Genomic DNA, 13,594 nt, shown 5'->3' on the forward strand with positions numbered 1-13,594 from the left:
AAGTTCCATTAAGTATTTTTATTATAATACAAAATGGAAAGTAGTTCTATAAATACATGTAAACGCACAAAAAAAAACGTGTTTCTTAAAAAAAAAAAAAATATAAAAAAATTAAAAATAATAAAAGAACAGTAAAACAAAGAATCGAATTATTGGAAATTCCGTCTCGGAAGTTTGACCCAATTAATAAAGAAACACAAATAGCTTTATTTTTACGTGGACAAAAATGCGAAATCCGTGTTGAGTTGGATAAAAGCGTGGAAAGACATAAACTCGTAATGCCGGAATGGACTTTGAGCGGTCAAAGATTGCCCCGAGACGACATACAAGAGGTAATCTCCTTCGGTGGTGGTGGATGTAGATAAATGTTGATCGTCCTGCTGGGGACATAGCTTAGTCAGTTTGAGAGTATCGCGGGAACCAGAAAGAAGCAGAAGACAAAAAGAGAAATAGATCGCGAAAATGGCTTTTGTTATGATAACGGATCCACCTGGTCCCGAAGCTAGGGCTCTCGCCGAGAAGGAACTCAGGGAAACTGAGGAAAACGTGAAAAAGAGCATCGAAACCCTGAAAAAGTATCTCGAAGGTGGGTAAGCTTCTCTTTTACAATGTAAATTTAAAATATGTTAGAATTGTTCGTGCACTTCTATTTTAAATTTTCAAAGTCTTCGTGTTTGAATTTTTTTTATATTTTTCTCTCTAAAATATTGTTTGTACTTCGTTGAATATATTCTCTGTAGATATTAATCCTAAAAAAAAAAAAACGTACGTATTTATATAAATTTGTTACAAGTTTGTCTGCGTTCCACATAGAACAAATTTCTTTTTTTTTTTTTTTTACAAAGAAAGAATATTCGACCTTTCTGTTTTATATTTCTTTCTGTTATTTGATAAATATTAATTCAAAATAATTAATTTTAATTTTAGCTCAGAAATTTATCTGAGGTATGAATTATAAACGTCGCTATATTAACAATTTCAGAGATCGATTTGCATTTGTTAAAATATAGTCTCTCTCTCTTCTGATATAATAAATTGTAGAAACGACGGATTGTTATGTCACATTCTAAAAGTAAAGAATTTATTTAAATTTGTGCAATAAACTGCCGATAAGTAATCCCGAAAATTATATAAGTTAATGTAGCTTGTTGCATATCTCTGTCTCTTTTGTACGGACAGTTTCACCATTTTTTATACCATATCTATAAAGATTAGTATTATCACATTATTACATTGATTTCTTTTTACTTTATGTTGATTACCCGTTATCGTGGAAGTAACTTATGATAAATGAATTGGCTGCTAATTCAAAGAAAGGAAAGAAGGAAAAAAAAAACTACTTCTTTGGGAACGTCTAGTTTTAACCTGACAGCTATTTAAGTACTTTAAAGTAATCTTTCGTATGTAAACGAAATGACGTTGTTTACAGATTGAGATTTCCTTCATTAATATCATCTCGGTAAAAATCGAGACGTTCGGACGATACCGAGCTGAATAGATGTATTGAAAGATAATGTTGAGGTCAGTGCTATGGCACTCTGATAATCCTGCTTGTTTTTATCTTTCCTCGCTATAGACGCGTACACAGCAACAAGGTGCTCATCTTCTTGGAATGTTTTTTCTTTTTTTTTTTTTTTTTTTTCCCACCTCAAACCAAACTTCTTAAACCTTAAACCCTGACGTCGACTTCTAAAACCGCTACTACACTTCAGCTCCATTACAAAACACGCGTATCCAGCTCCGCTCGTCGCAAAGCATTTCAAAGTACAATCGATTAGTCTTGCAACCATCTGGGAGTGGTCCCGAGCGAGATATAATTATTAATTTATTTATGAAAATGAATAAAATATGCAGCAGCAATTGAACGTGTCGCACGTAATGCGTTTTTGTAAAATTTATCTTTTGAATATTCAGAAACGAGTGATTAAACGTTCATTTATGTACATAACTTTATAATCTAATGTAAGGTTGTTGTGAATAAACATCACGCACTCCATAAACAGTACTCGACGAACTAAATGCAGAGAAGATACGGTTAATAATAATACCGCTGCGCCGGCACCGTGCATTTCTTTTGCCGCAGCTTATCGGGTACATACACGTTGCGCGATAAAGATATATTGAGCGATAACGATCTTTTGATAATGCGATCGATGTAAGTCAAATGCACCTTCGGCTTCTCGCGGAGCATGAGGCACAATAATGTACGCGCACGTGATATCGCATCGTTCGAGGACTTCTCGAAGTCGTTGTATCTGAGTTTTAAAGGTTCTTCAAGCACTCGAAAGCTCCCGGCTTTTTAAAAATGTAACTACCTCGGCACCTGTACGCGCGTATCGAAACGTTGAACCCGGAGACGCGTTACATTTATTGCGTAAATTCGGCTCGATTCAATTGCAGCGATAAGCTGGATAGATATTCATTTTATTTGATAATTGTGTAACTCCTCGTATCGGTCGTTAAGCAAACATCATCGCCGAATACCTTACGTTTTTTAATCGAGCACGTATTTTGTTATAGCGTTGCTTGGAAATTGTTTTTGGTCACCAATTGATTCGGTTGCACGCGAACGTTTATGTTAACAACTTTTTTATGTAACATTATACGGATTTTGTAGAGTCGGAGCAGTTTTCTTTTTTATATCACTTTTTTCTTTGCAGAACTTTTTAAACTTCTTCTTTAAATTCTTTTTTTTTTCTTATTTGATGACTCTATTTAAATTCGAAATAAAAAAAAATAAATAACGACCCGCGTATGCAATTTCCCTAACAAGGCGCGCCGAGGTGATTGCTTTGAAGAATAGGCAGCGTGGCCTCTCGCACGCAAAACGAAGTCGCCCCAAAACGACGACTTCGACTTTTTTTTTTTGTTAGCGAAACGAGCGTGAGATGAGCAAAAATCAGCGAATGTATGACGGCTGAAATTAGCAAGTCTTTTTTTGCATACTGTTTGTAAGCCTAATGATTAATAATTGTAAATCAGTCTTGGTCGGCGATCACGCTGGTCTTCAGCGCGCATTCACGTTCAAAAGTCCACGTATTACAACTATGCTCGTTATGGTGAGACATGCGACTGACTATGTACCTTGATCAAAAAGCACTTTTTGATAACGTGACGGTACGAAACAAAGTCCAATGATTCTGACAGATAAGAAGAATGATCAGCTGGCAATGAATCACTGATCGTCATTATGTTGTTATAAGACGAGGTACACGTATGTATGCACATACAAACCGGTTACTCATACTACCATGTGCGCAGAACTGCTATATCGAATAAATATTCCACGTGTTGCAAATGCAAATAACTTAAAAATTAATTGTAATTATTTTCTTATAGGAAGCACGATTGCTTTGAATAATTTATTCGATAACAAGTTTTGTCTTATCACTTGATAGAAATATATACCAAAAAAAAAAGAGCTTGTACTACCTGCCATTGCCAAATAAAAAACATTTACTTTAGCTTGCTGTAGATTGCACAATGAAATGATAAAAAAAAAGATTCTTTTTTTTTTAATGAATGGATCGATGTGTTTATATCAGTCAGTAACATTGACGTCGTTAATAAGACTATGAATATTTTTGTTTCAGAGGACAAAACACTTTACTATTCTACCGATGATGAATTTCTCATGATTTTCCTTCGACCCTGTAAATTTTATCCGGAAAGCGCTTTGGAGCTAATGAGACGCGTCGCGGACTTCAAGGTAAAGCATGCGTCCCTGCTGGATAATTTAATGCCGAGCGACGAAAAAGAGGCCTTCACCGAACACAATATCGTTAATGTATTGAAAAACAGAGACCACAAATATCGCAGGGTGATGGTAGTGCAGTGCGGGAAAGGCTGGAACCCGTCGAAAGTCAGCTGCGATCAGATATTTCGTATGTTCTACTTGATACACGAGCTAGCGATGCAGGAACCGGAAACGCAAGTGCGTACAAAGTATCATACTTACGTATTAATTTAAACGTTTGAAATATTTAGAACGCGAAAGAGACGTTTAATTTAAATTGTACGTAACGAGCGAGCTTTTTAACAGTCTGATTAGTGTACTTATTCATTTATTTATTTCTTAGATATACGGCACGGTAGTTATAATGGATTTCGACGGCTTGTCCATGAAACAAGTCACGGGACTAACGCCATCCTTCAGCATGAGACTTCTTAGTTTTATTCAAGACGCAATGCCGCTGCGTTTAAAGGAGGTTCGTATTAATGAAAGCAAATAAAATCACGTCACAGAACTTGAGAAAAGAAGGTAACGCATTTCTTACGTCCTCCAACGCTTGCGATACGCGTCAAATGTTAATAAAAATAAATATCCATTTACTCCTTACGTTAGTTCTTTATGTCATCGTTATTACTTTTGCGTTTTATGCAGTAATATGTTTTAATTGCGCTTCGTGTATCCTCAGGTTCATTTCGTGAAGCAACCGTTTCTTTTTAATATGGTCTGGCAAATGTTCAAACCGTTCGTCCGCGAAAAGTTGAGGAAACGCATGTTCTTCCATGGCTCCAAGATGTCTTCTCTTCACACGCACATTCCACCAAGTCACTTGCCTAAAAACTACGATGGCGAACTGCCAGAAATAGATTACGGCAGTATCGATTGGTATCCAGTAATGGTCTCAAACGAGAATAAAGTTAGAGGTAAAATTAATTAATACATAAAACATACATCCATAGTTATAGTTAAAAAAAAAATTTTCGTACAACGTTCATTACGAATGATAAGATTAATCTATAAAAAATTGATTATCTAAGAATGTAATTTAGTTTCCGAATTTCAAAAAACGTTTGTTCACGTTGTTATTAAAAAGCAATTTTCAATAATGTACTAAATTATATAAAATTACATTACGTACAGATATATAAATTATAAACTAATATTAATCTGTTTATTTTACAGAATGGAATTCTTACGGGCGTCGCAAATGAATAAGCTAAACTTTTTATTAGGCAGTTATGGCAAAGCATTGCTTTTCTCTTCTACAATTTAAATAAATGCCACATTATGCGCAATCTAATATATATTCATAATAATATTTTATTGTAATAATTAAATATTATATTTAAGTATATAATATTTAAAACATAATACGATACGTGCAATGTACATATTTTAAACGTGTGGACAGCTCTTTTTTAAACAAAATTGTAGTTTACCTTTTTATGTATATATTTTGTTAATAATAAAAAAAATTATTATTATATTAATAAAAAAATTTAACGTACAAGAATTATCGTAGCATTTATTATTTTTAATTCCCGCAAATTAATCCTTAACTCTTTTAATCTCAAATTATTTGCCCGCAATAAGGTGCTTTTGCTTGTATTGTTCTTATGTAACAAAAGCAATTTATAAAAATCTCTCTACATTTCGAAAGCACGCGAAACCTTTTTTTAAGCGTTACTGATAAATAAAACATGACGTTTATAAACTTTAGCTTTTATTGCGGCAATATCCGCAATACACGGAAGCACTTAGCTCATTACATAAATGAGACCAATTTTTACATATAGTATTGCATTTACAAATATAATTTCCATATGGTTACAATGAATACAATACAATTGCATTATGATACCATGTTTGTAGCACAATAAATAATAGAAACTCTTTTTACTTTGTCAAAGACTTCTAGCAGTGTTACTCTGATTCGAAAATGTAACTCATATCGCGCTGAAACGTCGGAACATTGTAAATATTCGGTTCAAGAGGGCAATTTAATTAAAATTCGCGTTACATAAATGTTGGCCTACACCTCTATCAATATTCTATTGCGTCTATTAATTGATTAATGTTACGAAATATAACCATATACAGACCTCATACAAAGTTTATTCCTTTTATCAATCATTCATATCGTCTGAAAATTAGAAATAATTTAATAATCCGTCAACTACGAACAGTTTAAATATCGATGTTATTAACGCTTGGAATTCATTCTAAACGATTTGATAAATTTAATTCAAAATAGATATCGATGTCCTGACACTTGCCATCTTAACCTTATATATTTTTTATTCCAACGTTATTTTATTAAACGCCGAGCGATTCCATTTCACGTAGTAAAATATTTAAACCGTAAAATCGTCTTCAGTGGTTACTTTTAAATTGTCAGCGATTAAAATTATTGCTTCGAATGATACAGATTAATCGCATTACCGAACAATTCCATTCTGAAACTTGGAAATTAGGTATATTCTATTCAGAATAATTTGTAATGAAATTTTAATGTAACAGCTTACTGCGCGCCTTCGCGCCACCGCAACCTTTTCATCTTATCGTTAAAAATAAGAATTTTAAAAGAAATTTTTTTAATGCATTAATGACGTTATTGTACATACATAATCACACGTTCCGCAACGTCACACACGAGTGGAGGTGGGGTAGACCTGTGTAGGCTTTCAAATAATTCTGACTCGATTGTTTCAACGCAGTTCCCATTGGCGATTCGTGCACCACGGTGCTGACCTTCTTTCCTCCGAAGAAAAGGTGGTCTTTCCTTTTCTCTGCCTTCCGGGATTCGTTCGCGCGCCGTTCGCGATATAAGTTGTGACACCGACGAAGACCGGTGAAGCGCCGCTCGGCTCCACCGTCATTAGCATTCGCGCCTGTTCCAACAATATTTGAGACCTCAGGTGCGAGTGAATCAAAATTTCAAGGATGAGAGGTACATGGTTTTATAACATGTGAAAGTTGTATGAAAGAGAACAAGAGTGCGCGATTTCGGAGATCAGTTTGTGCAATCGACTACTTGACTTTCGAAAACTTTGCCGCGGCGTTGAATAATATATCTCGGTGAGTATTCGTACTTTATAATATATATATATTTTTATAACGCTTCTTACTTTTTAACTTTCGTACGTTTTTTGTCAAATAATAAGTATGAAATAATAATGCAAGTTTAAAAAAAAAAAAGCCGCAAGCGCGAGTGATATACGTACAATAAATTAAATTATAAAATCCAATCAAAGTAGTGACATGAACATCATAATTGCATTATAAATGTGTTATTAATGCACATTATAGTTGCATTGTAAAAAATCGTAAAAAATCTAAATTTAATGTATTTCAATATAAATATCTTAAAATATTAAATAACCTTCCACCCAGTCGCGTTTTAAAAGCTACAGTAGTAATTGAATCTACGCAGAGAAAAGCAAATCATAAATAATCCGAGATTCAATAAAGTTTTTATTACGTGTATTTGTTACGCTTTTGTATACCCGATTGTACTTTGCCCATCACGTTTAAAATATCGCTTTAAAATATAATTATACTGTTTGAAACAATAGGCAATGTCAATGTTTATTCATAAAAGTATATATGTGTAAAGGTATTGAATAGAACTTTTCTGTATGTAATTAATTCGCTTGCTTACACGCAATCATTAAACGACACATGTATTCCCTTATTTTTTTTGTGTCTAGAAAAAAAAATTAAATTATTTAACAAATATTTAAAAAATTGTAAATAGAGTTTTTGTCAGTATAAAATGTTTAGCTATTACGTTTATATAATATACGTTTATGTTTTTAGTAGCTTGTATAATAACCAAGAAAAACGATAATTATACCGATCGGCAAATTGAGTAAATTGATCTGTAAAATAACTGCAACTAGATTTATCTCAAATCATTAGATAAGTTTAGTTTTTCCTATTACATATCATTTCTACGCAGTTTCTATTCGCCTTTACATTGCTATAAACAGATCGCTTTAATGTAATGATAAATTTATTTACCGGATAATTGTATGCTTTTCTTATCTTTAAATAAAAAGTAGATAAAAATGGGCACGTGTCTATCTGAGAAATAAATTTATTAAAGTGTTGAAACAACCCGCAATAAGACATAAAAAAAAGTATGTAGGTTTTACTTTAAAGAAAAAAAAAAATTTTAATTAATTATATCGGAGATGAGAAGAAAAGAGAAGTGACATTTGCTAACACAATGAAACAATAATAAGTAAAAACATTTCTCTGGAAAAACTTGTGTTCCGTGAAATAATTACGCTTGCTTATTAGCGAGAGCATGCGACTGTTTAAAACCGTTTAAAGACATCGAATTCTTTTACATATTTAAATTTATTTTACGACGTAGTAAGAAAATGTGCATCTTAGCAGAATAAAATTTAAAACAGAATAACATTAAAAAAAAAAAAAAAAAGAAAAAAATTAATTGCTACTAAAAATAAAGTTAGAATAAAATAATTATGAAATAATTATAAATTTCTAAAAACTGCGGAAAAACTAAATCACAATTGAAGAGAAAGAATCATACATGCATACGCATATTAACTTTTTTTTGTTCTGCCCCCTCACATGCTGTTGTATACTATAGGAATAAATTTTTTTTTTTTTTTTTGTTACTATTAAATATGTAAATGTACAAGTTTTTGAAATTGAGAATAAAAACTCGTTTTACCTGAATCAGTGCAGAGAGATAGTACTTTTACCGGAAACAGGGAAAGCACGTGGGAATCTCTCGAACATTATTTTATTGTAAAAATCTCGCGGCGTACTGCTTCATGCCGCGAATGTTGCACGCAGCTTCTCATGCTGGCCGACGTAAAACTTGTTCTACGTACGCACGTACACATACGCATTGAGCTCGCACACTATCGCCTGGTATCTACTTCCGCGATACAGCTGGTAAGTCTGTAGATGAACGCGTAGATCCCCTACTGACGGGGAACGAAAGGCTTAAAAATCGACACGTCTGTCTCTCGCGTCTCGATTCAGTTTCGTGCATTCGTTCAGATTACTTCTGTCTCCGCGGACCTCGTGAAATTTTCGTAACGCGCGGGGCTAATAATAATTACCGCCTCTAAACTTTCTACTCACTTTCAATGGACGATAATTTGGCGGCTACGATTGCCCGGCAGATATTCACTGTGCTGTGATCCAGTTGGGAACAATGGCAACGTCCGCGAATAACAAGAAGAACGCACCGATAATTGTGCACAAGGACGATTTGTACGAGCACTGGCTGAAGAATGCGCCGAAAATCATGTTCGGCGAACACCAGCTTTCCATTGAAATAAACGTGCTCGGCGATTATTATATTCAAAAAGCCAAGGAGGAGCTGCGGGAGACGCCGGAAGTAGTGGCTGAAAATTTGAAGGAGCTGAAAAAGCTGCTCGCAGGTAGTAAAAAGCTTGATCGTGCATGTAGCTATCGCCGTGTGTATTTTAACGTATCAACGCCTCTAATTAATTGAGAAACAAAGAATGCCATGAAAGGGTATAATTACGTAAAGTGATTCGTTAAAACCAGTTCTTCCTCATGATGACAGTCGAGAGAGTTAATCATACGCTCGATGTCCTTGTCGTTACTTTCTTTCTACGTTCTCCTATTCGTTTGTTTTTGTTATTTAACCGGTTTTCTAAATATCCCACGAGAGGAAAGTGACCACAAAAATTAAACGTTATTTTTAGCATCCCTTTTTTCTTCTTCTTTTTGTTTCAATCTTCTAATAATATTCGCTTTTTCACTAAAATTGCTCTTGCTTAAGTAGAGAAACGTACGGTGCTATTAAAAAATATTGCGTTACGTGTTTCGTGTTTCTATAATCCAAATTACAGAGAAACTAAAAATAATTAACCCGTGCAAGAAGGCGCGATGACAAGTGAAACGAAAAGATTTTCCCTTTTACGTAATCACAGTGTAACTTTAAGATGTACTTGTTCAATTAGATTATCAGATCAATGTAAAAAAAAATCATGCAATTTGCTGAACAGTAGTTGACTACATTTTTCTTGTATTGCACAAAATAACGATTACTTCCTTTTTATTAAAGGAAATAAAAAAAAAACCCTCATCTGACGATAGATCGAACGATATATTTCTGAAGCAAGAAAGAAATTTTTCGTACAATTACCGTTCATGTTTTATCGCAACGGTCAATTTAACAATAGTAAAAGTATACATATAGCGAATATAGCATATGAATTCACCCGTGCTCACACGAATCGAGTAAAAATGAAAGTTGCTCGCGCCTATATCGTAATAATTTTCAACGGAATCACGCTCCTTGCTTTTAAGTTATATGAAAATTATTTGCCTACGGAATAAGAATTAGGAAAATTTTTTTTTTTCAGAGCACTTAATAATGTTGAATGCCGGTATTTTGCCGCAGTCATGTTGAGCCGTGACGTCAGAAACGATAAATTACCACGTTGAAAAACTGAACATGTCAGCGTTAATAAAAAGATATTTTTATGACTAAAATCGCTGTTAAGTGTATCTTAAATGATTCTTTTTTTTTTTTTTTTTAATTGACATTTAATTAACAGCCATAAAATGAACGGATGCGAAGCATAGTGACACATACGTACGCCCAACGCATGCAAATCTTATCACGTGATTATCTTATCATGTGAATTATAGATATATTAATGTTATCAATGTCGTTAACACGACGCATATTTGCTTCGTAGAATAATTCCAAATTCACATGATTTTTCAACTACCTTTTCATAGGCAGTATTAAAAATTATTAAACGTTTAAACGTATAATTTTTTTTAAAACGAAACTCATCTCGCGTGTCATAAGAATGCGTAAGGGTACTTACTTATTTATTTCCGATCAATCACCATTGACATTACGATGATCCGCGATTACGATGTGACGAAGTGAGTCTTAATGAAAATGTGTTTATACATATTGCACTGTCATTACAGTCTCAGGTTCTCGATCAGGAGTGCATACCTAAAAAGAAAAAAATAAGAATATTTAAAAATAATTGTAATCGTGACAATCGCATATTTATTTTTGTATCGTTCAATAAGGGACTTTGTCGCGAAATTGTGAAAAGAATACGCAAGGTATATTTCATATTATTTCACGTGTGCCATTATATTGCAGTACTTACAATTTATCCTCGACCTGCTTTTTTCTTGGTTTCGTTTGCACAAGCTGTACGCGAAATATCTTGTGCACACGCTGTAGAATTGGCGCTATTGATTTTTTACTTTTTTTTTTGTTTTTTTTTTTTTATTTAATTAAATCTCTATCCTTTGTTTGAATTTTTAGGGGAACCCGATTTAATCATACCGGACATAGATGACTTCTATATAACATTCTTGCGTCCCTGCAAATGGTATGCGAGAAGCGCATTCTCGCTCGTAAGTCACACCTCGTAATAACTTTAATTTAATCGTAAATTAGTTTCTGAACATGCCGCTCATCTGAAAAAACGAATAAAATTAGACAATAATCGCGAATCGCTCGAATATTTTTACTCAACAGATAAAACGATATTATCGATTCCGCCAAAACTATCCGAACATATATAAAGATTTGCTGCTCACCAAAGAAAAAACTGCAATCTGCGCCGGTCTGATATATCCGTTGCCTCTTCGTACCGAAGACGGATGCAGAGTGTTAATAGTTGAGGGCGGAAAGCGATGGAAGCCGAAAGAAGTGCCGCTGAATGATTTTTTCAAAGGCGTGATATTCATATTGTTTTTGGCAATGGTCGAATACAGAACTCAGGTTTGTCGTTAAGAAACATTTTTTTTCTAATTGAGATACTGTCGAGATAAGACACTTATTAATTAAGTACATTTAAATAAAAAGAGTTAAAGTTAATATACGACGAATAAGATGTTATCGAATAGTCGTGTATACGTAGAATAATAATAATGTACTGTGTAAAAGCAAGAAATTAATAATTATAGACGTTTTGAGTTCTTAATCATTGTGCTGGAAAAGCACAATGATTAAATGATAATTACGAATCTGACTAAAAAAGTACTATTAACAAACAAGGAAAAAATAAGTTAATCACAATGTAATTATGTAATGAGAATAATTTCACAGAAACATAATGGGTTAAAGGCATTAAATTATAAGTATCAGTCAAAGACTACAACGTCATTTTATTGCAGTTCTTTCCCATATTCGCAATTACCATTTAATTATTGTACCGAAGAAGACTTAACGAGTTCACGTCTTGAATTGTATGTTTCGAGAAGATAGTGGTGAATTATTTAACTATCGTTACGAGGTAAAATTAAGCAGTTGTTTGCGTAACTCTGACTTCAATTTTGTTTTACATTCAACGTGAATTGGATTTTCGCATTGTTTTAAAATTGATTACTTATAAATTTGTTTTTTTTTCTTTTTTTTTTTTTGTATGAAAAATTTGTGGTAAACTTTAAAGTATTCTTCGAGCAAACACTCGAAGTCGTTAGAATTAACAGCAAAATAATATTTTATTAATTTATTTAATTTTTTTTTTTATTTAGATTGCAGGTGCGCATATCATTTTAGACGTCGAAGGTTTGTCTTTAAGCCATTTGACGTATATCACACCTACGTTTGCCAAGATGCTCGTAGATTTTATACAGAAGTGTTTGCCAACCCGGCTCAAAGGTATTCACATTGTAAATCAATCTTTTATCTTCAACATGGCATTTGCAATATTCAAACCATTTCTGGAGGTATGAATTATTTAATACTGTTATACATATATTCTTATAAAGATAATTTTAATTTTTCGTAAATTTTAGAAACTTGTTACGAGATCTTTATAATCTTCTGCATTGTAGGAGAAAATTCGCAAACGGATTCACTTTCACGGAACCAATTGGGAGTCTTTAATGACTTTTGTAGATAAGAGAGCATTGCTTAAAAGGCACGGGGGTGAGATAAAAATGCCTGAAGGGCAGTACGGCGTAATGCTGTGGCAAAATATGCTTTCATGCGAGCCTGCCTTCGAAGGTAATTACATATAAATTAATATTCTCTTCTGGAGCTAATTTAAATCATATTAATAAAATATATTTTTTGTTTTAGCCGAGCAATATTACGGATATGTAACTAATAAAGATATAGTATGATCGCTGTAGAATTTATTATTCGGTTAACACGTTACTATCGATCACTATAATTCTCAGACATACGCACGAAGCTGCGAAGGACTGAAATTGTTAGCGTTCGATATTTGCACACGACGGACTGCAGCTCACGGCTGTCTAAAATTTTTAACTGTACAAAAAAAAAAAAAAAAAAAAAAAAAAAACAAAAAAATGACTGCGAAATGTTACCAAATTATATATAGGGGTAGTTCATTAGAAGCTAATTTTGTATTTAAAATGCAATTATACACATCCACGGTACAAATGAAAAGTATTGCGAAACAGTAATTTATAAGAAAAATAATTTACAGAACTCTTTTCTCCCTAAAAAAAAAAAAAAAAAAAAAAACTTTTAATCGCAATGTTAAGTAAAATTTAATAAATCAAGACTTATGTAGATTAGGATTAAAATGTTATTTTAATAATAATTTACGGTAATAACGTCAAAGAACGGAAAGGAAAAAGAGAGAGATATTATAACCAGAAGTGTTTAAACTATAGTGCAATATTTGTCATTACTCTCCGGGGAATACGGGTTCCTGGAAGTGCGTAACGTTATTTTTTCCTGCTCTTTATTAAAAAAAAAAAAAACGGAGAAAAAGAAATGTTATTAGCACTGTAATGTGCAACTATGTATTATTAGACAATACACACGCTAGATACGTTAAGTATATATATTTACGGTTTTTTTTTTTTTTAAAGATGTGTAAGTAATATATC

General features: G+C 33.0%; 2 protein-coding genes across 3 annotated transcripts; both read left to right on the forward strand.

The window, feature by feature from the left end:
• Positions 1 to 370: 370 nt before the first annotated feature.
• LOC139103377 (retinaldehyde-binding protein 1) lies at positions 371 to 5,243 on the forward strand. Its single transcript, XM_070657972.1, has 5 exons — positions 371 to 586; positions 3,594 to 3,934; positions 4,080 to 4,208; positions 4,419 to 4,653; positions 4,913 to 5,243. Exons 1-5 carry the CDS (start codon positions 463 to 465, stop codon positions 4,939 to 4,941), a joined length of 858 nt encoding a protein of 285 aa, XP_070514073.1. The 5' UTR covers positions 371 to 462; the 3' UTR covers positions 4,942 to 5,243.
• A 1,141-nt stretch (positions 5,244 to 6,384) lies between these two features.
• LOC139103374 (alpha-tocopherol transfer protein) lies at positions 6,385 to 13,162 on the forward strand. 2 transcript variants are annotated; one of them, XM_070657961.1, is made up of 7 exons: positions 6,385 to 6,808; positions 8,896 to 9,156; positions 11,046 to 11,137; positions 11,262 to 11,507; positions 12,263 to 12,457; positions 12,566 to 12,737; positions 12,813 to 13,162. In XM_070657961.1, exons 2-7 carry the CDS (start codon positions 8,928 to 8,930, stop codon positions 12,854 to 12,856), a joined length of 978 nt encoding a protein of 325 aa, XP_070514062.1. In that variant the 5' UTR covers positions 6,385 to 6,808; positions 8,896 to 8,927; the 3' UTR covers positions 12,857 to 13,162. The 2 variants fall into 2 exon arrangements, with proteins under 2 accessions (XP_070514062.1, XP_070514063.1); XM_070657962.1 differs by lacking the exon at positions 6,385 to 6,808 and having other exon boundaries at positions 8,384 to 9,156.
• Positions 13,163 to 13,594: the final 432 nt, after the last annotated feature.

Source organism: Cardiocondyla obscurior, linkage group LG06, assembly GCF_019399895.1.
Source record: "Cardiocondyla obscurior isolate alpha-2009 linkage group LG06, Cobs3.1, whole genome shotgun sequence".
NCBI lineage: Eukaryota > Metazoa > Arthropoda > Insecta > Hymenoptera > Formicidae > Cardiocondyla > Cardiocondyla obscurior.

Bases quoted from the DNA above. Each gene is read 5' to 3' on its own strand.
- LOC139103377 (XM_070657972.1), top strand. From the start codon at position 463: ATGGCTTTTGTTATGATAACGGATCCACCTGGTCCCGAAGCTAGGGCT. The intron at 587-3,593 runs GTGGGTAAGCTT...TTTTTGTTTCAG, and splicing joins CCTGAAAAAGTATCTCGAAG to AGGACAAAACACTTTACTAT. The intron at 4,654-4,912 runs GTAAAATTAATT...TTTATTTTACAG, and splicing joins AAACGAGAATAAAGTTAGAG to AATGGAATTCTTACGGGCGT.
- LOC139103374 (XM_070657961.1), top strand. From the start codon at position 8,928: ATGGCAACGTCCGCGAATAACAAGAAGAACGCACCGATAATTGTGCAC. The intron at 11,508-12,262 runs GTTTGTCGTTAA...TTTTTTATTTAG, and splicing joins TGGTCGAATACAGAACTCAG to ATTGCAGGTGCGCATATCAT. The intron at 12,458-12,565 runs GTATGAATTATT...TCTGCATTGTAG, and splicing joins TATTCAAACCATTTCTGGAG to GAGAAAATTCGCAAACGGAT.